The 25436-nt window shown below is 51.5% G+C and overlaps 1 protein-coding gene across 3 annotated transcripts in view; it reads left to right on the top strand.

The window, feature by feature from the left end:
* Positions 1-24891, top strand: part of Gfra2 (GDNF family receptor alpha 2) — an 87856-nt gene extending 62965 nt beyond the window's left edge. For all 3 annotated transcript variants that reach the window (XM_063234835.1, XM_063234837.1, XM_063234836.1), the window contains 5 exons: positions 10851-10960; positions 11673-11813; positions 13934-14106; positions 22681-22734; positions 23534-24891. In XM_063234835.1, the coding sequence (XP_063090905.1) occupies positions 10851-10960; positions 11673-11813; positions 13934-14106; positions 22681-22734; positions 23534-23656 (601 nt within the window). In that variant the 3' untranslated portion in view covers positions 23657-24891. The remainder of the gene's footprint in view (positions 1-10850; positions 10961-11672; positions 11814-13933; positions 14107-22680; positions 22735-23533) is intronic.
* Positions 24892-25436: the final 545 nt, after the last annotated feature.

Raw genomic sequence — 25436 nt, 5'->3', positions numbered from 1 at the left:
TTGATATAAAAAGCTTTCTGGATTGCCACGGAATAAAAGGGTTTGGAGGGGTTATAAAGACTGAGAAACACATCTTGTGGAGGTTGAAGGGAACACGCCGGGAATAGCAAGGCCAGGGAAACATCTGGTCCTTGACTGTGAGGTCTGCAGAATCAGGAGTAGGAGGAATACAGGCTGCACTGCTATCCTGTTGAGACTTCGTGTGTCAGAGTCTCATGAGCCATCTCAGGCAGGCCATTTGAGTGGGGGAGCAAGCAGGGTCACCTGCTGCCTCCTGCTAAAGGGGTGGGTGGGGAGCAGTGGGCTTGGCGACAGGAGGGAGAGGAATAAACCAACCTCACCACCAGCCAGAAGCGTGTCAGCATTCAGAGAAGGCTGAAAGAATCCTTCAGCCGGCTGGCTACCTAGCTCAAGGCTAACCACACTCAACACAATAATAAGTCAATCCTCACTGAATAATTAAATAGAGAGCCTTCATAAGTATTGACTTAATGTGACAGCAAGTCTATAGTGACTTGGGGTTTGCTTATGTAAACACAATCTCTTGTTCAGCTTACTTAGCAGTTCAATGAAATAGAACAGTCCTTCAATTAAAATCAAATGGTGCATACATTTAATTCTTTTTTCCTCTTACTTGGTAGTAACAGTTTTGGAACATAGGTGAAGGGATGGGGGAAGATGGAGAAGGGGGTCTGTTTTCAGAGGACATGAGGAAAGGTGTCTAATGATGGTCTCTTATAGAAGGAAATGGCTTTGGTTCTCATCTCTGGGCCCTGTGGGGAGTTCCAGAGGGCTTAGGTTGGCCTCTGCTCCTTCTAGGCTCCCTTGACCCTCTCCCAGAGCAGGTGTTGGCCCACCACTGGGGTTGGTCTTTTGGCACTGGCTTGGGTCTAATTGACTGCTCTGGTCAACCGGAGTCCAGCGACTGTAAACACAGCCCCTTTTCCAGGTTATTGTATCTCTCACTGTTGCCTTCATTGTTAACCTGGGGAAGAGAGGGTGTACTCAGTGAGCTCTGGATTGGAACTGTATGGGGTGGGATTATACTTGGTGATCTCCTCCGGTGGCCCCAGAAGGAAAATAAACCTCTTTCATTCTATGGTGTCAGAATACTGGGAGAGGGTAGAGTGCAGCGGCTGGGAAATGTGGGTGGCTGGGGACAGCATAGTGGAAGGAAAAATCTGGCTTTGGAGCTTGGATTTGAACCTAAGCCTTTTGGCCTTGCTCCTGTGATGCTGATTTAGGTTACTTAAGCCTCCATTTCTTTGCCTGTAAAATAGGGGCCAATAATAGCCATGCAGGAGAATTGTTGTCAGGGTGCCTTGGGGTGGTGTTAGTAAAAACCCTCGGTATGGCACTCTTTTAACGTGGGAGGTGCTTATTAATAGTCACAGGTGTTGTGTCCCTTTCCTTGAGCCTTGGTACAGCCTCATGTGCTGGGCACTGCCAAGACACTCACGTGTATTTCCTCATCAGAGATCTCATTGAGCCCTCTGGGCTACCCCAGGTAAGTACCACCACCACCTCCACTTCACAGAAACAGAAAACTGATGGCTCATTCAGTGACCTCCTCCGAGGGACACTGCTGTTGAGTAGCTGAGCCAAGGGTGGAACCCAGTGGGTGTGACATCAGAGATTAGGTGTCACTATTGGACCTGCTTCTGTGGAAGGGGTTTGGGAGGGAGCTCAGGAGTTCTTGAAGAACTCAGGAGGCTAAGAAAGGAGATCAGTCATTTCTTCTTGGAGGTGGCGCTGAGGTCTATGTCATGCCCAGAAGGGCTAGGTGGCCCTTTTCCAGGGGTTGCCTCAGACCTTTCTCTAGCCTGAAGGCTGCAGGATTTGGGGCTGCCCAGGTTTAGGGAGCCAGGTCTCCCTTGAAATGGGAGCTTCTTTGTCTTGGAAAAGAGAATCAGTTGGATTTACTGATGCTTCCAGAACCAGTAACATTTTCTCTAACCGAAGGCTTGAGGCTTTGTTCAACTGAACTTCAAGAAATGATTGAGACTTTTGAGCAACTTTATTAGAAGAGAACACAATGAACGAGGTCTTTCCTTAGCATCTTTTAATATTTCCTTTGGAGAATCCTTGGATCATAGCTTAACATTTTCCCCATTTATAACCAGGGGGCATGAACTGCAGTGGCTCTTGCTTTTTAATCCCTTAATGTGATTTCATGTTAAAATGTTCGTATATGGGCATGATTCACATCCTTGTCATTTTCAGTAGTGACGTGATTTTCCTTGGTGTTGACATCTGCTTGAGCTGTTCTTCCCTGGGTGAACTAGGACAAGAAAGAGTCCTAGGCATGCTGGACTGTCCTGATCATCATCTAATGATCAGATCGGTTTTCAGAGCTGCTCTGCTGAAGTCCTCCTCCCCTCCCAGTTCTTTTGCATGGCTTACACAGACTATGTGGATGTGATGTTTTGCCTGTGACCTTTTCATAGTGTGCCTGGTTACTTAGAACTTAGAGAAGGTCATGCAATATTAGCAAATATAGTTGAGTTGTAGTATATATATATTTGCTTTAAATGACCGGGTTAGGAAAAGTAAAAAAGAATTGTTTATCTTACATCATAAAATATACAAAGGGCAGAGGTATATCACCATGTTTCAAGCACAAATGATACTCTTTCTCCTTGTCACCTAATTTCATTTCTCTGTACGTGACTTATGTGTGTGTTCTTTCTGTGACAGTGAAGCTAGAACCTTGGTCCCTGTATGTCTATGCTCACACCTGGGTGTCTCATAACCTGATAAAAGAAGTGTTCTCCCTTAGGAAAACCTCAGACAAGGACTCCAGTTTGTGTTACTTCCTCATCCCCGGAATATGGTGGTGAGGAGAAAGGGGTCTTGTGATTGGCCCAACCTGGGTCAGTGTCTGCCTGGGCCCAGCAGGCCTTTTGCAGCTTTTATTAGAACTGCCCAGCTCAAGGAGGAAGTCTCTGTCCTCCATGTCTTCCCCAGAGGAGCTGTTGTTCTGGGCAGAAAGACTTAAGTCTCCACTGTTTAGTTAGAGAACAAACAGGAGGGAAGCAATCCAGGTCACTCCTTGATTTCGTGAACCCAGTGGTGACAACCTCCAGGATGTGGCTGGAGGGGAGGGATGGACATATCCTCCCTCGTGAGGCCTGGAGGTGTCAGAAAGCAGACGGGGCTGGGTAGGTGGGCGGTGTCTTCCTTTTCTCAATGGCAAGAAATTTAACCACTTAACCAATGCCCTGCACCACTGGAGGGATCTCTGTTAGCCATTCCAGAGGGGTTTAGGCCTATTGAAAACATTTGATCTGTTCCCACAAATTGTTCATGCAGCCTGGCTTGAGTACTTTGCACTTTTGACAGTCCTCACTCCCCTCCATGAAACAGTCAACACCCTCTTTGCTTGCGGCAGTGTAGACAGCTACACAGTTTCCTTTGGCAGGTGTCTGGCCACAGTGTGCTGGCTGCTGGCCATGTGACTGTGCTATAAAGCCTGTCTGAGTTCCTGCACCCTCAACCTCATAGGATTATTCAGAAAATTAAACACCAGCTTTGGGCAGATGCATAGTAGGTCTTCAAAAAAATGTCAGCACCTTTTCTTCTTCCTCAAACTTTCACTACCTAAAGAAACCCATGAATTTTTTTTTTTTTTTTTTTTTTTTTTTTTTTTTTTTTGCATAGTAGCCATATAGCTGGTACAGTCTGGTAAGTAGGAATTTGAGAAAGTTGTCAAGAACCTCAGACCCGAAATCCCATGTATTGGCCAGCATTTTCTGGGAGTCATTTACCCTGATATTTTTCTAAGCCAGTCAAATTTGGTGAATATGTCTGGGAAGCTGTTTGCAGCCTGGGCGAAGGGGGGATTCCACTGGTAACAGGTGCACATTGCCTGCTCTTTCTCCTGGCTAAGACCAAAGTCTAGCACTGAGAAGGGAATACCCAAAGGTGGCTGTGTGGCTCTGAGGGGATGGTATGTGTGTGTGTGTGTGTGTGTGTGTGTGTGTGTGTTACAAATGTGTGCAGTCTTTAGATGTAGCCACAAGCCTTTTTGGGATATGGCTTGAAACATTCTTTTCTTCCATGGCTGGGGGTTTAAATCTCAGAGCAGAGAGTGGGGTCTGAAAGGTACCCACAAGCCCAGCTTGGACACCTGTGCAGGTTGCCACTGCCTGGCTTGCAGCTGTCTCTGAATCACCTGCAGGGCTGGCCAAAGTGGATTGCTGTCCCTGCCCCTGCAGGTCTTGCACATTTTGGGTAAAGCCTTGAGAATTTGAATTTCGGACAGTCCCCAGTTGTACCTGGACTACACTTTTAGAACTTCTGACTTAAAGGAAGTGGCTTCTCCCCCAGAGCTGATTGATTTCCGTCCATGTGAGTTGATCTTCGTGTGCCCAGCCCTGCCCCTTTTTCTTGGCTGGGGACACCTGTGCTCATCAAACAGGGTTGGCAGAGCTTAAAAGAAAATCACAATGTAGGATGCCCAGGGTCTTTTGAATTCCAGATCCAGAGAACTGTTTGGTTTAAGTATGGCCTAATGAACTTCTATTAAAATTCATAATTTATTTAGAATTCAAACTAGCTGGATGTTCTGCATTTAATATGGTAACCTTTTCTGTAACTGGGGGTCAGGTTCTTTCTCTTGCCTGCTGCTGCTTTCCTGGGATTGAATAGGCTGCAGTTGCTGGGGAAATGGGCCCAAAGAGGGCTTGTGCTGTTTGGACCGATCCACCTGCTGCCCCGGGCTCCCTTGGCAGTCTTGGCTCGGTCTCAGCGGGGAGGCGCTTGGCTTGGTGCACTTCAGTTTTCTTGCTGGCTTCCTGCTTTTACTCTCTCTGGTTATTCGCTTACTGGTCTCTCCTTCTTATGATTCTTTCATGCCGTGTCTGTTCTGGGGCTCTGCAGGGCAATGGGACGGATCCAGGAGAGGTCTGTTTTGGCAGCAGAAATGGAGTACAAGGGGCCAATGACCTCCCAATGTATGGGGAAGAGTGACATCTGGCCAAGGGATGGTGCAGGCGTAGCAGCTGGCTGGCCGTGGATGATGGAAGGGTAACACTTGCCTTGGAGAGTGGTGCCTCCCAGGCATGGGCTGGAGTGTTCATGCAGCCAATTCCCACCATGGCTGGAGCTGGAATGCGTCAAGGCCTTGAAGGAAATTGACACCGCTTGGTTTCTGATGCTGACAGAGGGAGCCTGCTACTGTGGATCTAACCGTGCTTGGAGAGGCGGGGAGAAGCTTGAGCAATCAAAGGCCTCCCGGAGACTTGGATGTGGCAACCTCCTAAATGGCTCCATTTGTCACTCTCGCTTGCCAAGGCTGCCTTGGTGCCCAGAATGGAGAAATGGACGAACAGAAGGCCAGCCGCTTGCCTTCCCCTCAGTGCGTGCTGGTCTAAGCCCGTGGCCCCCTCCCTTCACTGTGAATGGTCTCCTCTCTTGGGCTTGGCACCACCACGGCCCTGCTGGGAAGGAAGCAGGCCACGGCACAGGTCATGAGATGGTGCTGTCCCCCCAGGTCACCTGCAGCCAGCAGACGGGGCTTCCAGGGCCTTTGCTGCTCCTTCCTGTCTCCTTGGTGGGCATGGAGAGGGCTGCAGGGTGGGTGGATCAGAGGCCAGAGTGAGCTTGGGGACCAGCTGCCTGCCTCTGAAGCCTGGCAGTGACTTGAGTGACCGTCTCTCCCTGATGTACTCATGCTGCTCTGGGTGGGCCGTAGAGGCCTCAGCACAGGGAGAATGGGTGCTGTTTTCCTTTGGGAGACACCAGGAAAAGCTGTTTCCTGTTTGCACTTGGCAGGAGCAGGCACAGTGCTGGGACAGACGTGTATGTCGGGAAGGAAGACAGCGATGATGACTGTGTACCCAGGCGCTGCTCTTTCCGAGCTCTCTATCACACACAGTCTCGCTGGCTCTTCATTATAGCAGCCCTGTGTGGAGACAGGCAGATTTGGCCCCGCTGTCTGTGTGCTGGTGTAATAGCTTTCTCATCAGTGGGTCAGGAGACCCGACACACACAATTTCAAGGGGATCAGTCCATGGTAAACCAGCTCTGTGGCAGGAGTGTCATGGCGGAAGGGCACGGTGAAGAGCTGCTTAGTTCACGGTGACTTGGAAGCAGAGGCAGGGAACAGTGCCAGAGTGAAGGGGGTGACGGGCAGATACAGTTCCCAGGGGACCTAGACACACCCAGAGTGTGCTTTAATCTTTAATCCCTGAGTGGTTCACAAGCCAATCAAGCTGACCCTAACCGTGGCAGAAGAGGACACTGAGCCCTAGAGACACAACAGGCCAGCCCACAGCCACACAGCTGCAGCCGGGGACTGAGCACAACCTCGTGACAGATGCTCTTTCCTCTCCCAGCAGCGGGATCAGCCCTCTCTCCACTCATCGAGGAGCCCCCTCTGGTCAGCCTGCTTCCTATTTGGGCTCTCTCCTCACTTGTCACCTGTGCTTCTGCCTCTCCTCCTCATGCCTGGCCTCTCTGGGGTCCAGCAGGGAAATATTCTGGATTCCCGAAGGGGCTGTTGTCACCTTCTCCCTGCACATGTCCTCTTTCTTCTCCAGCCTGTGGAGCTGGTGACATTTTGAGAGAGCCTATGAATGGCGAGCCAGCCAAGGCCCTCCGATTCTTGACTAAAGAGCCAGAGGGGTGTAAGCTCCTGTGTGCCCCAGAGGGGTTGGAGCCATTTTACAGGCTTCAAACACATGAAATTGAGGTGGAGCTGAGGTCTGCTGTGGCAGGCAGTGTTGTCCCCCAGGAGTGAGCATAAGGACTCCTTGCCTGTGGCTTGGATCCCTTCTGACACTGTGTCAACATCCATGCCATTCCCGTCTTCAGCCTGTTAGTCATGTGGCTGGAGCAAGGACCACCAGATGGGGACCATCCTCTCCCTGTCTCAGGGGCCACACCCTACAGGAGCTGTGTCCAGGCTTCATCCTGCTCACCTGCAGCCCTGCTCAGTGATGGTGCCTGATCATACCCCCTTGGCTCCTTCCAGGGAGAGTTGGCCACAGGAAACAGTAACGTTTTCAAAACCATTGCCTTGTTTCCTGCACCTTCTGTAACAAAGTACCAGAAGCCGGGCAGCTTCAAACAGAAATCCTCTCTCACAGGACAAACAGAAATCTGTCACAGGACAGGAGGCCAGAACCGGAAGTCAAGGCAGGACCATGCTCTTCCCCAAAACCCAGAGACTGTTTGATGCCTCTCTCTTGGCTTCTGTGTTGCTGGCAGTCCCAGGTGCTATCTGGCTTGCAGATGTGTCTGTCTGGTCGCTGCCTGTACTGGCCCAAGGCATTCTCTATGTCTGTGTCCCTTCTCTTATGAGGACGCTCACTGGACACAGAGCCCACTTAATCTACTGACTTCATCTTAACTTGATTACATCTGCAGAGACTTTATTTCCAACAAGGCCACATTCACAGCTACCAGGGGTTCAGAGGACTTCAATAGGCTTTTGGAAGGGCCTCAGTTCAACTCACAAGAGATCTTGTTTTGTCTCCCAATCCCATCAGTCTCTGCCCGCTCTTAGTCTACATGTTAGGTCTCTAAAGCGCAGGATACAGGCAGAGACGGTTTTTCTACCCCATCTTCTTCCAGTTCCCCCTTGCAGAGTGGGACAGATGCTGGCTTTAATGGTCAGGGGCAAGTCTTGTCCTGCAGAGGGTAGAGACATGGCTGGAAACGTTGCTTTTTCTGTTTTGAGGTTGGGCAGTGAGGAGACAGAGGGTACAGGAGTGTGCGGGAATGAAGGCAGAGATGACCCCATATTTCCTTCTTTGTGGATGGTGACATTGCCTTTACAGAGGTGAGGAGGAGGGCTCTGAAAGGGCCCAGGACTGCTCATTTCCACATGGGAGCTGTGGGGCCTGCCAGGAAGAGTATCTGCCTACTGCTAGAGTTCTGAGTCTGGCTCTTGGACCCACTGCTTTCAAACTTTGTGTTCTTCACCTAATTCACCCTCTCTGGGGCTCAGTTTTCTCATCTGTCAAGTGGGATAATAATAATTGCTTGTCAGACAGATTTTTTCACAGAGAGTAAATGATAAAGATGGATGTAAAGGCACATTTAAAAAGATCACGGTGGGGGGCTGGGGATCTAGCTCAGCGGCATAAGTGCCTGCCTTGCAAGCAGGCAGTCGTGAGTTCGATCCCTGGTACCGATAAAAACGAAAAAGACAAAAAAAAAAAAAAATCAAGGTGACAAAATAATATATACTTTAATATTTTAACCATTTACTTATTTAAGAGAAAAAGATACAGTAAAATCAAAAAACAAAAGAGACAAATAAACAATAACCAATCCAATGTAATAACAGTGTGCATTTACAAAGCAAGATGGCAGGAATTTGACAGTGGTTGTAATATTGCAGATTGTCACCTTCAAAAGGGTTGCTTAGAATGACAGAAATAGTCATGTAAAGTTGTTCTAATCATATGAATACTGACTGTTCCTTTCCTATGGCTAATACAATTAGTAGTGTAGTCATTTTAGCTATCTTATGCATATATATGCAAATTTATGTCTTTCCCTTTCCCTTCCTTCTTTCCTCCTTTCACCTGTCCCAGTTATTTTTTCCTTTTTGAGTAGTTTCTTACCCTTACACAGTATGTACTGTAGATTTTGGATCATATATAGTTTTTTAGTTTCTTACACCAGAGAGACAATATGGTATTTACACATGTGAGTTTGATTTATTTCACTTATGAGTATGGTCTCAAGTTACATCCATTTACTTACAGAAGTCTCAATGCAATCTTTTATTTATAGCTAAGTAATAATCCATTGTATAAAAATACCACATCTTTTTTTATCCATTCCTTGATTGATGGGCACTTGGGTTGTTTCTAAGATCTGGCTATTACAAATTGTGTTGCTATAAATATGGGTGCTCATATATCACTGTCTTATGATGTTTTCAGTTCTTCTGGGAAAATGCCCAGAAGTGGAATAGCTGGGTCAAATGGCATCTCCAATCCCAGATTTTTGAGGAGTCGCCACACTGATTTCCACAGTGGTTACACCAGTCTACACTCCCACCAACAATGCAGAAGGGTTCCTTTTTCCCCACAGCCCCTCCAGCATTTGTTATTGGTTGATTTCTTGATCTTGGCCATTCTTTCTGGGGTGAGATGGAATTTCAGTGTTGTTTTAATTTGCATTTCCCAAATGACCATTGATGTTGACCATTTTTTCATATATTTATTTGCTATTTTAACCATTTTAAAATGTATGGTGCAGTAGCATTTTTGGGTAACCTTTCTCCCCATGCTCCTTAAGAAGTTTTTCACCCTCTTAGACCAGGAAGGTGCACTTCGGTGATAAATCAAGAGTCCTTTTCATTCATTTGCTGAATTAGGCACTCAGTGCCTGCAAAGCAAGGGACTTGCCCTTGGTCCCCATTGAGAAGGCAGAGCTGAGTCACAAGCGCCTGTCTCTGTAGTCTTTGATCTCCCGTCGGCTGCAGGGGGCTGAGGCACACAGGAGGCCTCAGAGGGATCTGATGCCTGCAGTGGTGTCCTCCCTCCCAAATCCCTTCCCAGCACTGCGGGGCCTCCAGGAAAGCTGGAATTTGTCCAGAGGTTGACAGAGTCCTCCTGGTACCTTGGGCTGTGGGCCTGCATGGTGACAGGTCCTCTCCATACCAAAACGATCCCTGGTAAACCTAGGCTGTCTCATCACTTAGACCAGCTAAGTGTCTCGCCGCCTCTTGTCCCCTGTCTACATATGCCTTTCTCAGATGGGCACAGTTCCAGAGGAGAACCAGGGGAGCTGACTTTGGGGTAAATTTGAGGCTTGCTTTGTGAGGTCCTCTATTTGCCAGGAGCCTGGGTGACCCAGGTCCTCCCTGTGAATCCTGGCTGACACTGGTTTCTAAGGTCCTGCTCTGTGACCATTACTGGGAAAATGCCAGTGACAAGACCTTGTAATCAGTTCTCTAAGCTTTGCAAGACTCAGGATGTTATACAGAGGCCAGTTGGCTATGTGCAGTCACCTGTAGGAGGTGATGATTGCTGTTTGATGGCAGGTAGAGGAGCATCCTTCTGGCCCAGGCTAATGCCCCTGCCAGAGCCTTGGGGCAGGAGGGGGACAGAATGGAAGCCGGCATGAGTATTAGATGTGGATGTCTGGTGCTCCATGTAACATGTTCTGTCCTGCTCTGGGGCTGGGGACCAGAGGACAGACATAGCAGCTCCTGGCTGAATGGGGAGCACAGAGCCATGCACAGCTGCAGTGTCAGAGGAATGGGTGGTGGCTGGCTGCTGTCCCCAGGGAAGGATAGGGCTGGTGCTGCCAGAAGGGCTTGGGGAGGTGGTGGAAAGGCGGCAGGTGGCTTTGCTCTGATGTCATACCTAAGAGCCGGGCAGGAACACCTGCGAGATGCCTCTAGACTCTCCTCCTGCTCTCTGGGCTGGTTCCTTTGAGCCTCAGATAGATCCCATGAGGTGGATGGGGCGGGGATATTGGATCCATTTTTCAAGTGGGAAGAATGATGTGTCAAGAACTTGGGTAGAATCACCCAGCAGCGTGGCCAAGCATAAAGCAGAGCCCAGCTCTCCAGCCCAGGCCGGGCGCTCTGCTTGCCCAGCCTCAGTCTTTCCTGCAGACAGAGGCATTGAGAGCATGGTGTTGCTGTGCCTTCTTGGTTCTTGGGCCCTTTTTGTTTGTAACTGAGCTTTTCTGTCTTCAGCTTGCTCACAGCTCATGGCCCTCAGCCTTTGGCCCCCCACTGTCCCTTTTCTGTCTTTATGGCATCCTCAGCCCAGCCTGGGGTGCAGCAGGGAGGAGCTTCTCTGCCCCTGGCTGGGCTGGGGAGTGTGAAGGCTGCCACCCTGAACTCCTGTCTTCTGTCGGGTCTTCTGCTGACACAGGTCCCGGCTGGCGGACTTCCACACCAACTGTCGAGCCTCCTATCGCACGCTCACCAGCTGTCCTGCAGACAACTACCAGGCGTGTCTGGGCTCCTATGCGGGCATGATCGGTAAGTTCTTGCATCGTCTGCACTTGCCGTCACCTCTTGTTGTCCCAACATTGTAGGGCAGGTGTCAGGGACCATGCTGGAGGGAGTCAGGCTGAGCTCAGCTTTCTCTGTGGCAGACTCAGACAGAGCGGTTGATGGGGCTAACGGGGAGCCAGCTCTTTATGAAAGAGAGGATCAGGGAAGGCCCCAGAGGTCTTTTAAGAAATGGAGACATCTGTTGCATAGTTCTGACGTTCTGGGTCCTGTCTTACTGGGTTCTCCCTGCATGTCTTACTAGAAAGGTATAGATTTCCATTTAACAGATGGGGAGGCTGAGGTTAGAGTAATAGAATAGTTGCCCAGGTTCAGCCAGCTGGTAGACCCTGGCATTGAGACCTAACCCAGTATGGGCACTTTGTCTCCCTGACTCCAGAGCTAGGCCCGCTCTGCTTGTTGGTGAGGGCGCAAGGAAGGGTGTGGTCTGGGATGGACGGGTCTGCAGGGTCGTCCTTGTCCTGGTGATGAGGAGCCTGGTGTCCTCGAAGCCTTGGCCCTTTGTCCCAGCAGATCGAGGTCCCTGGGATAATAGTGCTTAATTAGGGTGGCGGGATGGGTTGTGTGGGTGTGTCGGGGGCAGGGGGACTCCCCTTCCTGTTATGCCTGACATCTGAGGGCTCAGAGGAAAGGCTCTCCTGCTCCTCTTTCTCCCCCCCCACCCTCTCTACCTGCCCAGGGTTTGATATGACCCCCAACTACGTGGACTCCAGCCCCACCAGTATCGTGGTGTCACCCTGGTGCAGCTGTCGCGGCAGTGGGAACATGGAAGAGGAGTGTGAGAAGTTCCTGAGGGACTTCACCGAGAACCCGTGCCTCCGTGAGTCTCTCCCCACCCCAGGTGCCCGGGGCACCCTGCTTCCCACTTCTACCTGAGAGGGGACCCTAGACTTGCCTTCCCTGACTATTTGCTGCTCCTTCCTTTGTGACGGTCACCCTGGATACTCTCTGTGAGGGGACCCTAGGTCTTCAGCTCCTGCAGATTCACAGTAGAGCTGTTAGTTGATCTGCCTCAGTTTACTAGCAGAGTTCTTGAGCTACGTCAAACCAAGGACAAAGTTTTTGATTTTGTTTTGAGGCAGGGTCTTACTATGTAGTTTTTGCTGGCCTTGAACTCACTATGTAATCCAGGATGGCCTCAAGTTCATAGTGAGCCTCCTGCATCAGCCTCCCAAGTGCTGGGGTTACAAGCATGAACCACCACACCTGGAAAGTTTCTGTTACTCTGACAGCTTCGGCCAGGCTCCTTTGGAGACTGAGCCCTCCCATAAGGCTCTCGGGCACCTGCCACCTTTCCTTTTAACAAGTATTTCTCCTGGAATCTGTAACTTTCTTTTAAATGACTCCTCATCCAAAATCTGGAGAGGGTTGAGCCATAGTCAAGCTCACTCTGCTGTGACCTGTGCAGTTGACACCCCTTGCTGGACACTCCCTCTGCAGGTCTCTTCCCTCTTTCTTTTCTTTTTCCCGTCTGTCTGTCCATCCATCTTCCTCCTTCATTTCTGTTTGGCACTGGGAATTTGGAGGTAGAGGTTCCAGGGCCTGACCCTGAGGACCATGCAGCCTGGTGGAGGTAAACTGAGGGTTGGCTGTGATCGCAGTACAGAGTGAGGGGTATGAGGGTCGAGTTCTGCATGGGGCTTTTCAGGGGCTCTGGCGGGGCCACCACACCAACCAGGAGGAGGATGGCCCCAAGAGTTCTCAAAGACTGTATTCCTTGAAGACAGTTGGGCATTAGTCAGTTGAAGAGGCAGGGGGGCTCCTGGTCTATCCTGGCAGGGTCCAGGCCTCTATACAAGATGATTTTGTTCAGGGAACTGCAAAGTACTTAGTCTTGCTACATAGCACTGAAGGTGACTGGGATGGTGGTTATCTAGACAGACAGAGCCTCTTCCTCTTGAAGACCTGAAGGCTTTGGATTTTTGGGTCCTTTAGATGGCAACGGATACAGGGTGACTGAAGGATGCCAGCAGATGATCTGCCAGATTGAAGTTGGGGATATGATTCTGATGGGTGGCCCAATAAAAGAGTCCCATAAGTAGGCTGTAGTTGATGCTCATGGGAAAGGATGGTGATGACTGTGAACATGTGGTGGGAGGGGAATGATGACAAGACGGAGTGCAGAGATCTTCAGGAGATGGTCTTATTCATTGCAGGTGGGTGGGTGGCTGGGGAGGCACCATGGAGTGGCCTGCTGCTGTTCCTCTGGATTTCTGTCTTGGGGGACCTGGATAGATAGAGATGACATCTTCGGGATCAGCAATGCAGAGGAGAAAGTTGTTGGCAATGGTGGGAAAAAATGCCCAGTGCAGGGTTAGACTGGCAGCCTTGAGTGCATTTGGGAGATGCAGGTGAAGACTCTTCTATAGGATCGAGTTTTAGGCCTGGAGCTTAGTGTGAGCAGCCCCCAGTGCCAGATGACAGCATGGAGGTGCAGACACTGCCCCAGGGAAGCTGATGGGAGGAGGGCTGCTCTGGAGCCCTTGAGATGCCAGCAGTAGGGACCTGGAAGCACTCAACACGGCAAGTGAGTGTGACAGCCTGTGCTCGGGTAGCGGGGGCACAGGGCGAAGCTTTCCCAGGAGAGATTGTGGCACACTGGGCCCTGTCACTCTTGGCACAGGCTCTTCTCCCTCCAGGATTAGACTTTACTCTTCACACTTCCTTCCTTTCTCCCTTTCCTTTCCTGCAATCCTCATCATGTGCATTTATTCCATTCTGATTTGTGCCTTTTCCTGTCTGGTCTCTTGTCATTTTCCCCTCTAGATGTGAACTTTTGCAGGTCTGGAAAAGAGTCCCTGCAACGTTAAATTAGGTGTGTTATCGTCTGTCCCCAGCTTCTAGGTTGTTCCAGGGAAGAGCTGTGGGGAAGAGGAGCTGGGACAGCAGGGAGGGAAGCAGGTCCTGATTTCTCCATGTGTCTGTTCCTCCATTCACCAGGAAACGCCATCCAGGCCTTTGGCAATGGCACAGATGTGAACGTGTCCCCCAAGAGCCCCTCATTCCAGGCCACCCAGGCCCCTCGGGTGGATAAGACTCCTTCTTTGCCAGATGACCTCAGTGACAGCACCAGCCTGGGGACCAGCGTCATCACCACTTGCACATCTGTCCAGGTGAGGGTTCTGCAGCCATGGGAGTCGAGTGGGCTGAGGGCTTGGGGAAGCATTGTGGTGTTAGGAGCCATATGAGATCTGTACAGTGGACCAGGGAGAACACTGAGAGTCCTCTGTTAGGTCAGAGACCCAAGAGGCAGAGGGGAGCTGGTGAGGTTGTTCTTTGTCCATTTAGTCATTTAAGAATTCATCTTGCAAGTATGAAACACCTGTTACAGGTATTGTACTCGACACCACACCACAGGAGTACAGGAGTGGTATAATAGTTCCCCTTTACCAGGTGTCTGCTAATTGCCAGGGAGTGTGCTGACCAGTTCTCTTCCTGTCTTACTGGAGTCCTACACAATGAAATATTGACATTTGTGTTTTTAGAGAGGTTAGACCACGTATCTAAGATCACATAGCTGATTGGTGGTGGAACACCATTTCAAGTCTGCATTGGACTCCAAAGCCTCTGATATCCCTTTGTTTGTCCTTCCTTCCTTCCTTCCTTCCTTCCTTCCTTTGTTCCTTCCTTCCTTTCATCTATTTACCCACCCACCCACCCACCTGTCATGCTCCACAGGTCACATGCACGGTGTTATGTGAGATTCTGGGGATATCTTGGCGGATGAGGACAGCGCAGTTTGTGGGTTGTGGTTCTGTGATCTCCTTGAGGGTTAGACAGTGAAATAATCATCCGTCAGTACCATGACAGGGGACATGTGGCACTGTGGAGGTGTGGCCTGGGCTCCTGCTCAGCCTTTCATTCCACTGAGCTGCCCTCCTACCACCGTACCATGCGCTATCGTGGGTTTTCTGCTGAAGTGATTGGTTAGGCAGGCCATACACATATGCACACTCATGCACACACACATGCCTGGAACACAGAATTTAGGGCCGCATATGTAGGAAAGCAGAGGAAGGAGGGAGTGAAGCCGTGGGAGGTGGGCACAAGGGGCTGTTTTGGGCTGAGCAGGTTGGTGGAGTCTCAAGGGCATCAGCAGTGGCCTAGCCTATGTGGAGTTGCAGAGGACAAGACCTGGTTGATGTGAGAGAGCGACACCCCAGTCTCAATGGGAGGTGAGCTCCTAAGACCAACAGTATCTGTACATGCTGCCAGTGTGGACTTGAATGGGGCCCTCCCAGGCACCTGTCACAGTACAGTGTGTGTGCCTACCTGGTTGGGGAAGCTGGCTTCCTGATGCCCCTTACCCAACCTAGTGGGGTTCCCTGCTTGGTGACATCCGGCCTCCGAGGGCCTCAGGTCTAGCTCAGCATGGAGCCCACGTGGCCTGCTCCCTCCAAGAGGCCACCCTTCTTGATTTGAGTTGAGGTGTCTGGGTCACCCTTGGGGGTTGCCTAGTTATGCTTGACATGCTTCAGTGGCTGCTATTGGGAGCCCACATGCAGGTCAAATGTATGTTAAAATAGCTAGGGATTTGGTGATCTGGACTGTCATTTGTCAGATGACCATGGTCTGCCAATCCATCTTGGCCCTAATAGGCTCCCACAGGACAACCTTACTCCAGAGCCCCTTGGGGCCAGTGCACCTGAGGAAATGCTGACTCTGTTGGAGGACCCCCAACCTTGCTCACATTCTTGCTGGGGTTCCATGTGGCCCCAGAGAAGTTCAAAGCCCCTACCCCAACCTTTTCAATGTTTGTTGACTACAAGTCCTGTTTTTTTTTTTTTTATGTCTCTAGCAAGTTGCTAAAGCAATATCACTTGGTGTCCTCCTCACAGCCCAGCTGTATGGGACTTTTCTATCATTGCTGGGACAAAAATACGACACCCAAAATGAAGGAAGGAAAGGTTTTTTAGCTCATAGTATTTTAGAGGTTTCAGTCCATACTCGGCTGGCTCCAAGCAGGGTGGTGCAGCTAAGGGGCAACTGTCCTGATGGCTGCAAGTGACAAGAGTGAAAAGGGCAAAAGGAAAAGTGCCTCCTTCCCTCCCTTATATTGTATGCCGTCTACCCACCCCTAGGCAAATGCAGCACTCACACCACCAATCCCAGCGTGAGCCAATGAACCAATCACAAGTGCTAGACTCAGCCACCTCCATGATTGCATGAGGCTTAGATAGGGGGATATCCAAACAGAAGCCATAACATCGGCTTTCTGCAGGCTCTGGTCTTGGGCCTTGTCTTAGACTTGGTTTGATCCCTGGAGAGACGGTGGATAAATGCCCTGTGTGGGAGATGATGTTATGGAAATTCTTCATAAACTGAAGGACACTGCCTAAATGTTAGGTGTTATAGTGTCTGTGGAATGGGGAGGCTGCCTGGACAAATCCCTCTGGCCAAGGTCCATGGGGTGGGGGTGGACAGCCAAAGAAGAAAGAAAGAGGATCAGACTCTCAAAAGAGACCCCGGCCACCATTACTTCCCTGTGCCTTCTCAGAAGTGCCAGGGAAAGGGCCTGGATTCTGTTTTAATGGCAGTCTTTTAATGAGCACCTGTGCTCCCATGGCAGGTGGTTCACCCCAGCCTGCACCCCCTCTTCTGTCTATCCGCTCTGCTAGCTTGGAATGTCTCTGATTGGTAGCCCTGATGGAGCCCTTGGGAGCTACGGGAACCCTTGGCTATAGGAAAGGTTCTTAAAGCAGTGACAGGGAGCTGTGGCCTGGGTTGAAGGGAACCATGTACCCCAGATATGGCTGGGAGAGTGGCAAGATTGTTTTTTGTACCTCTGCTTCCTCTTTCCTTGGTTCCCTTAGAGAGGACAGCCAGGGGGGACTCCTCTAAGGTTAGGACTGGAAGGATTCATCAAGATTCCCATCCTAAACCCATGGAAGAGGTGGCCCAGCATGGCCAGTAGCTTGCCCATGGTTCTACAGCTGGGTGAAAGCTGGGCAGGTCCTGGAAGTGGGCCCTTGGCTACCTTGTGCTGTCTTCTCAAATCTGTCCCCCTCAAAGGACTTTACTGTGATGGGTGGATGTGGGATGGAAGAGCTCTCATCCCCACTGGGGCTTTCTGGGCAGGGATGTTGGCATGGGCATCTGAGGCACTGTGGAAGAGCTACTGTGGCCCTGAGCTGGCCCTTTGACTGGCATCTGATGCAGTCTTGGATCCAGCTGTCGGGATTGCTCCTCTTGGCTGTATCTCTGTCTGGGGTCTCTGGGACTTAGAGAGGGCTGGTAGGGTCTGGGGTGTTCTCCTGGGCTTCTGTGCAGCTTGCTCATGTTTGTATCTGGTGTCAACACTCACTCTTTCCTGTGTTGCACTGGCCTCAGGAGTGGCGGATCTGGGAGGCTGGGGATGCAGTGCCCATCTTGGACACTCACCAAAAGCTTTTGCTTCTGGAGCCTGGGGAGGGGAGGCACCCCCCAAAAATGGCCCTGCAGGGTGTGGGCAAGACACTGGCCTGGGCACAGACTGGCTGCTTTGAGCCACAGGCTTCTGCTTCTCCTCTCTGCCCCTCTGCCCAGTGAGTCCTCCTCACATTTCCCCCCTGGGGTTGTCTTTCTTAATTCTGTCCATGCCAAACTGCGGTCTGCCTGCTTTGGGCTCCTACTTTGTCCCATCATCATCTGGGCTCTCTTGCCGCCCTGGAAGCCTGGGTGGAATGTCCCCCTTCTGCATCACCTCGCAGAGTCAAGTACACAGGCCTGGCACAGAGCAGGTGCACTGTGGGGGTTAGAGGAGAACTGTGGTTCCCGGCTTGTGTGGTTTGTTGGAACTTGGTGCTGTCTCCTCAGGCAGCGCTGGGTGTCTTCTTAGCAGCTGTGTCCAGTTCTGGGCCCCTCCTGGATGCCCTGGGGATGCAGAGGATGGGGAAAGGGCAGCGTGAAGATGGTTTTGGTTTGAAGATGTGGGAATATTGGTCAGGAGGCTTTTGGTCTGGCAGTGACACCCGGATCACGGCCTACGGTGGGGATGAAGGAAGGCCAGTGATGATCAGGGATTTGCCTGCCCATGGCCCGTTCCCCATTCCTGACACCCGCTTGGGTTGCTCTGGGCTCAGAACACCAGTCTGCAGGGTCCCCCCAGATCAGTGGGATGCTCACCTTTCCTCGGGCTGAAGAGTACTAGTGACCCTCATCTTTGTCTCCGCCAGCCACTTTCACCTCTTCTGCTCACTACCAGTCGCATCTCGGGACTAGAGACGAGTTTGGAGGGGTTACCAAACGGTCTTTTACTTCATGCCTGAAGCAACTTTAGCAGCCAGCAGCCACCTCTGTCTCCTTCCTCATCTTCTCTGCTGTGGGGGTGGGGGCTGTGCTCAGCACACAGGCCAGAGTGTGACATCAGGTGGCCCAGTCAGTGCCTGTGTTCATTAATTGGTGTAGTCTTACTGCATGTCGCCTGTCTTGAGTACTGTGGCTGACAAGCTTAGTGACCAGGGTATGGGTACCCTGGTCCTAACACCGCTAGGGAAGACAGGAGGCTTTGAAGGGAGAAGACTGTCACACCAAGAGGACTGCTGAGATGAGGTCCTGGGAGGGAAGGACGCTTTTTCAGCTGACAGTGGTGGAAACCAAAGACTCAGAACAAGGGCAACCTTCTTCCAAGCCTGAAGGGATTGGGTCGGTCGACTGGAGAATGGAGTTGGGTTGGAGTGTGTGAGGGCCTCCCAGGCAGAGGGCAGGTGGTAGTGATGCCTGGAGTCTGCACAGCATATGGAGAGTGTGTTCTGCGGGGGCTCCCTGCCTGTTCATAGCGTGAGCATCACCGGAGCACAGCCATGGCTTTTGTTGGCGGATCTTCTGTGCTGCAGGGAGAGCAGGGTATGGTACTTGTGGCAGAGACTGTATGTCCTGAAATAGTGGCCTCTGGAGTTTTATAGAAGACCAGGAGGCAATGCAGACTATTGGTTTGGGAGGGACACACAGAGCTTGTATGGGAAAGCGGTGGGGTGCACATGTGATGTGTGGGCTGGAGTGCTGAGCAGCGAGACGCAGGAGGTGCGGGACAAGGGGGCGTTTGGACTGGTGAGAGCTGTGGCTGCCAAGGGTTAACTGGACAGAGGTGGAGATTTGTTGGTAGGGGAGAGAGATTGGAGTCAGCAGGACATTGTAGGAGACCTTTTCTCTATTTGCAGGTGAGAGACAGGATGTGGGCAGGCATGGAGGAGGAGGAAGAGGGGAGAGTGGCAGGGCTGGGGATGTATAGGAGGGCTGGGCCTGGTGAGGGGCTGCGGTGGGTACAGGAGGCCAAGGGTACTAGGAATTGAGGTTGGGCCCAGGAGCAGAAGCAGGGGACATGGGGAGAGCCAGGCAGCTGAAGGTGTAGCTGGACAGCTTTGCATTTAGTCACTGGCACCTATGTCTGGCCAGCAAGGCTCTGGGACCACCAGCCTGGCCTTAGGGGGTGCAGTGCAGGGACAGAGGTTGGCAGCAAAGAAGAGGAAGACAGTAACTTCCAGCTTCCTGAGCAAGGGGCATCTGTGGGAGAAAGTTCTAGAAGAACAAACTCTCCTTGCTGCTGTCCTCCCTCCTGTCTATGCCCCTGCACTGGCCACTTGGCACAGCCCGATGTAGGGCCAGCTCTCCCACATGGTCCCTCTGCCTGCTGCTGAGTTACAGGGATTATTGTGGGAGGCCTTGTGTCCTGTCCTAGCAGCCTGGCCCCCGTGGGGCACCATCACTCACAGCCCCGAGCCTGCCCCAAGGGGCAGAGAGTCTCAGAGCGGAGGCTGGGCAGGACTTGGAGTAAGCCACGGGCACCAGAGTCAGGGAGAGTCTGGCCCCAGAGGACAGCAACAGCTCAAGGCCTCCTTTCTGCCCTGGCATTTCACTGGCCTGCAGAAGATTGTGTGGAGGCTTAGTTCTCTATAAGGTGTGAGCTCCATTTCTCTGGAAGATATGAACCTCTCAAGGGCAGGGCTGAGATGGCTCCCCAGTTGCTGAGGGAAGGAGGCAATGGTCTGAGCCCCTGTTTGTACGAGACTGTAGAATTTCCGTGTCTACACCTCCCCACCTGTGCCGCTTTCAGAAAAGTCCGCTTCTGGCCTGCCACTCTAACCGTGAAGGCCTTTCAGGTTGGCCGTCAGGTGAGGTTACTGAGGCCTGTGCTGTCTGCTCTGTGTTTTCTGGGAATCTAGTGGGGTGGAGACTTCTCGAGCCCTTTCCTTCCCAAGCTGTCATCTGGGAAAGAGGCCGCGGGAGGCTGGGGAGAGAGCAGGAGGCCGCCTGCCTGGGGCTCGTCTCCTGGCCCCTTCCTGGCCTCTGTGCTGCTTTGCTTCTGGGCTGTGCCTTGGGTGGAAAAGCAGGCTGGGCTGTGCTTTGTGCTTCACGCAGTGAATGGTGAACTCTTAGCTTTGTAGGGAGCACTGCTGTCATCAGGGTAGCTTGGTATGTCTCTCATTAATAGATGGGGAAACTGAGCTCAGTACACTTGCCTCGCATCATTAGAAGGTCCAGACTTGGGCCCAGAACTCTGGCCTCTCAAGCCCTTTGCTGCTCATTCTGTTTCTCTGTGTCCTCAGCTGAAGGGCCTGTCCTGTGGACACCAAGTGTTAGGGTCCTGCAGTGTAAGACAATGGAACATTGTAGTGGGTCTGTGTGGACAAAACCTCATATACTAATCTGGCAGCACCTGAAGGGACGGCTCAGAGTAGTGTCAGAGTCCAGGGTGTACCCTGCACCCAGTGCTGTGGCTGGTTAGCTCTGACCCATAGGTCCCTAGGTTCAGGCGGACTTTGTCTCCCCTCTGTTTCCCTGTGTAAGCTCTGCCTGCACTCTTGCTCCCCTCCCTTGTTGGGAGGAATCTGTTGGGTCCTGCTCACTCTGGAGCAACAGGCCTAAGCCAGGTGCTCCAGGGGGCATCGACCTTCAGATCTTATCTCTGCACACCTGGCGGAGTGTGCTTGGGGTGGGCTGAGCTTGGGGTAGCACTGCTGGACTCTGCTGAACTGGTAGTGTCTAGCCTAGGACTTGCCTGAGAGCTGGCATCCGTCCCCATGGAATGTTGCGCTGGCCCCATTTTAGAGGACAGCTATTCTCATTGTTCTGTCAAGCTTTATTTTTTTTTTTAAAAAGCAGTACACTTTTTTTTTTGGTTTTTAAATTATGTGTAAGTTCCTTGCATGAAACAAATAAAATCAGACGTTTTGGTTGAAATGGGATAGCATCTTGAGCCCTAAGGGGCTGCCTCCTGTGATTCTACATGGGCTCCGTATTTAGCAAGCACCGTGGGATATGGGAACACAGAGACCTCCCCCTCAAAGGGGTAGCACAGCACTGCTGCAGTTATACAGTTACCAGTTACACCAGGAAGTGATGTCAGGTGTAAGTAGCTGCTGAGTGGTGCATGTGACAGGTAAGGACTGATGGGATTGCATGAGGGTTGGTGAAGGGGCAGGAGAGGGCAGATGAGAGATGGTGATGATGGCTTCTGAGGTGGTATGTCATGTCCTCATCCCTGCTTCTGGTTAGAGTGGCACTGTAGTCCCAGGATCCAGTCCTTGCTGGAGCATGACCTTGTACAGGGGGACACAGTTGGTGGGATGGCTGGGATGTAACTTGGCACTTGGAGACAAGAGTATTGTAGTCTTGAACAGGATCCTTCTGGGCAGGGTCTGGACCCATTCCTGCTGTACTGATCAGCAGGTCCAGTCTCCACCATTGGCAATGACTCTACTCTTGGCTAGGGTCTCCGTGTGACAGCTGGGACCTTGTTTAGCTGACCAGATGTCTTGGGTGGTTGATTGCCTCTAATGCCACAGTATTATTGATATGTCTGGCCAATAGCAATGATTTAGGCATAATTTCTTGGGCTTCCCAATTGCTATTGGTGGCCAGAACTTCCCCACAAGTACCATGGGAACCAAGCCATTTGAAGCCAGGTTAGAAGCTCCGCATCCCCAGCTGGTTCCCATGGATTTTTATTGGGATGATGCTAATGGTGGACTGCTTTTCATGCACAGACACCCTGTATTTGTGCCAGCCTAGAGAATTCTGGAACCATCATCACACTAACCTGCCTTTCCCATTTGTCATCTCTCTAAAGAAGTCCCAGGTGCTGCACATCTGTTTGGGGTAGGAACGGCCTGACACAAATACCCAATATCTACCTAACAGGCACCAGTGCAGACATTGCTAATCGATCGCAGCTCCCTTTCCCCTTGAGTCCAGATGTGGGCTTATGATCTTTTTCCATAAAGCTCTAGCAACAAAGGCAAATAACAGGAGCTGGCACCCAGATGACATTTCTGATCTGTGGATCCATTCATGTATTCATTCATGCATGCATCTAGTGAAACATTGACTGAGTTTCTATTATAAGCCGAACACTACTCCATGCAAGGAAAAGAAACCTGGTCCCCACCTTTGAGGAGCTCTGAGTGTGTAGACAGACATGGAAGTGGCCTATTCCTGAAACACGTTGTGGACTGGAGTAAGGCCTAGAGCTGTGTTTTCAGGCGCCCAGAGGAGCCAGAGTCTAATTGCTGAGGATTTCAGATGGGGCTGGGCATTTTGTGCTGGGTGGGATGGAGCCAGTACTCTGCTTCATTATGTGCCCTTTGTCATGTTATGTACTCTTTATCATGATGCCAACAGTGAATGCCAAAGCCTTATCTCAGTCGCTGGACAAGGCCTGGCCCAGAAAAGCCCGGAGACCTGGCCTTACTTCTCTCTTTCTCCCACAGGAGCAGGGGCTAAAGGCCAATGACTCCAAAGAGTTAAGCATGTGTTTCACAGAGGTGAGTAGGGGAAAAGCGGGGCGGGGGATGGGTGCAGGAGACAGGCCGGCCCAGAGCCCCAGAGTGGGCTGTTTTCTAGGTGACCCTTGTGCTCCAAGGCCCTGCATCCAGTTGTGCAGGCAGGGCCAGCTGAGCTTCTGGTCCCACCTGGGCCTGAGTAGGCATCACTCTGCAGGGGTGGCTTGGGCAGTACAAAGGGTCCACAGTTAGAATCTGTGGCTGCCTCCCCCACCGAGTAACTGCCTCCCTCAAGGAGTGGCTGCTTTGAGCAGAGGCCCTCTCACTCTTTCCTTATTCTTTCCGAGCTGCTCAGGGCTGGGTCAGTGATATTTACAAAGTACAGAGATGAATAAAGACCCAGCCATTGTGTTGAGGTGTCCATCCACCAAGAAGCCTGTGTGACATACAAATCCATGGTGGTCCTTTGGGTGAGAAGCGCCTGGGTAGAGTTCTGCAAGAGGGAAAGAAGCTCAGGCAGGCACCCTACACATTAGGAAAGGTCCTCTGGGTCCCCAGACTTTCTTTTGGTGTCTTTAAATATTTTCCCTTATCAGTTCCGATGTGCTGCCCACCTCCTGCACCCAAGGGCTCAGAGCCTGGAAGGGGCCACCTATCCCTGTGCTTCTGTCCTGCCCAGCCGCGTGGAAGCCCAGTTCCACTTCTGGGTGCCAGAAAGGTTCCTCTGGATGGCCTGAGAGGTGGGGCTACAGGTGGGATGGTTCCTGACTCCAGCCTTGCTGACAGTATTATTGTTGTTGGTGTTGTTTTCTCTCTGTTTCTGCTTCTGCTGTGGACTCAGCTCACGACAAATATCATCCCAGGGAGCAAAAAGGTGATCAAACCTAACTCAGGCCTCAGCAGAGCCCGACCGACGGCTGCCTTCACCATGCTCCCCCTTCTGATGCTGAAACTGGCCTTGTAAGCGCTGGGAACTGCATCAAGAGATTTCTACAAGCTGCAGAACTCCCGCCTGAGAAAATGGAAAGACACCCAGACACACACAGACACACACAGACACACACAGACACACACACACACACCTTGCAAAAAATTTTTTTCCCACCTTGTCTCTGAACCTGTCTCCTCCCAGGTTTCTGCTCTGGAGAAGTTTTTCTAAACCAAACAAACAAGCAGGCGGGCAGCCTGAGAGCCAGCCCACAGGTCCCCTGGCAAGGGCCACCAAGGGCCGAGGAAGGCACAGACTCTAGAAGTGCCCTTTACTGTCTCTGGTGTTTTTATCTCTGGACCAAGATGAGACCCTTGGTGTGGAGGGGACTGTGCAGTGCTTGATGCAGGCTGAGGACAGGACACCTGCAGCTGCTCTCTCCAGCTGCCCACTCTGAGGACTTGCAGGGTCTGGAAGTGGGCACTGGTCAGTGGAGAAGCAGGGGTCTGACCAGCCATGGGGTTCGGCTGGGCTGGTTGGCCCCCTCCTCCTGGCTTCAAAGATGGAGATGATTTGGCCTCCCTTTCTGCCTTCTGGTGGCTAGGTGGGGCTGTGTCTGGTGTGGGAGCCCCCATGGCCACTCTGGGTCCCCCTGATTAGAGTCCGAGGGGGGCAGGTAGGGCTGGCTCGGGGCAGGGTTGGGGTAGCCTGGGAGACAAGCTCTGGGCTGCATCTTCCTCCCTAATGTCAGGAATTTAAGTCAGAGAGATATGATGCTTTACTGGCTTTCTTGGTTTTATTTTGGGTCCATTTAGTGGGGCTCCCCTTGGGAGAAGGACCACAGAGAGGGGCAGAAGAGACCGTGGCAGGACGAGGGTCACAGCACTGTCTGGTCTCTTGAGCTCAGGCCTCTCCTCTTCCCTCTCCACATTTCCACCTTCTCTTTCCTCACTTCCTGGACACACATCCCCTGTCTGTACATAGCGAGGCTTCTTTCTAACATGGGTGTACATCTGCGTCCGTATACAGATAGCCTGTGGTCTCCTCCTCCTTTCCTTTTTCTAAGAAACGAAACTATCAAAATAATACCCCACAGATGAGCGAAAATGTATTATTGTAAAGTTTATTTTTTTTAATAATGTTGTCTATAATGGAAAAAAAATGGAAATGGACTCCTGGAGCCCCACTGCAGGTGGGCTGAGGGGCTGTGGCCTGGGACTCCTGATCCACGTTCACTTAACCAAGGCTCCAATAAACGTACTAGGAAGCAAGATGCCTTCTGCCTCACTACTGTGTGCCTTCTGCCCAGTGGGCCCAGTGCCACCGTTGGGGGCTACCTGAGGCTCCCACAGGGCCTGGGGAAGTGTGTGTGTGTGTGTGTGTGTGTGTGTGTGTGTGTGTGTGTGTACACGCGCGCACTTGTGTCTCGTTCACAGGTCCCAGTGAGGATGCATGGATGCAGCTCTCAGTGGAGATGGTTTTACACCAGGAGGGTGGGAGGGTCCCAGCCGTGCTGAGTGTGCAGTCCTCTGCCTGTTCTCACTGCTTCACCTTCCTCAGCAGTATCAGAGCCTGTTATTCCTGGACTAAAAAAAAGAGCAGCGAGGGGTGGGGAGGAAGAGAGTGCTTAACCTTGGTCTCCAGGCAGCCTAAGTGGCCCTGTCTCTTTTCTGTACTGTGATGTCTCTCCCAGGACTCTTGATCTGTTTTTTATGTAGTTGTGAGGACAGGCACCTGGCCTCTTGGTTCCAGAGAAGGAGGTGACTGTTTGGTGGTCAGGCTTCCCTTCCACTCTTTCCATCCTTTTTTCTCCATT

Source organism: Cavia porcellus, unplaced genomic scaffold (genome assembly GCF_034190915.1).
Source record: "Cavia porcellus strain 051 isolate PalLab524CR breed Dunkin Hartley unplaced genomic scaffold, mCavPor4.1 scaffold_24, whole genome shotgun sequence".
Classification (NCBI taxonomy): Eukaryota; Metazoa; Chordata; class Mammalia; order Rodentia; family Caviidae; genus Cavia; species Cavia porcellus.
The sequence above is the reverse complement of the archived record's forward strand: the minus strand, read 5'-3'. Positions and strand labels throughout refer to the sequence as shown.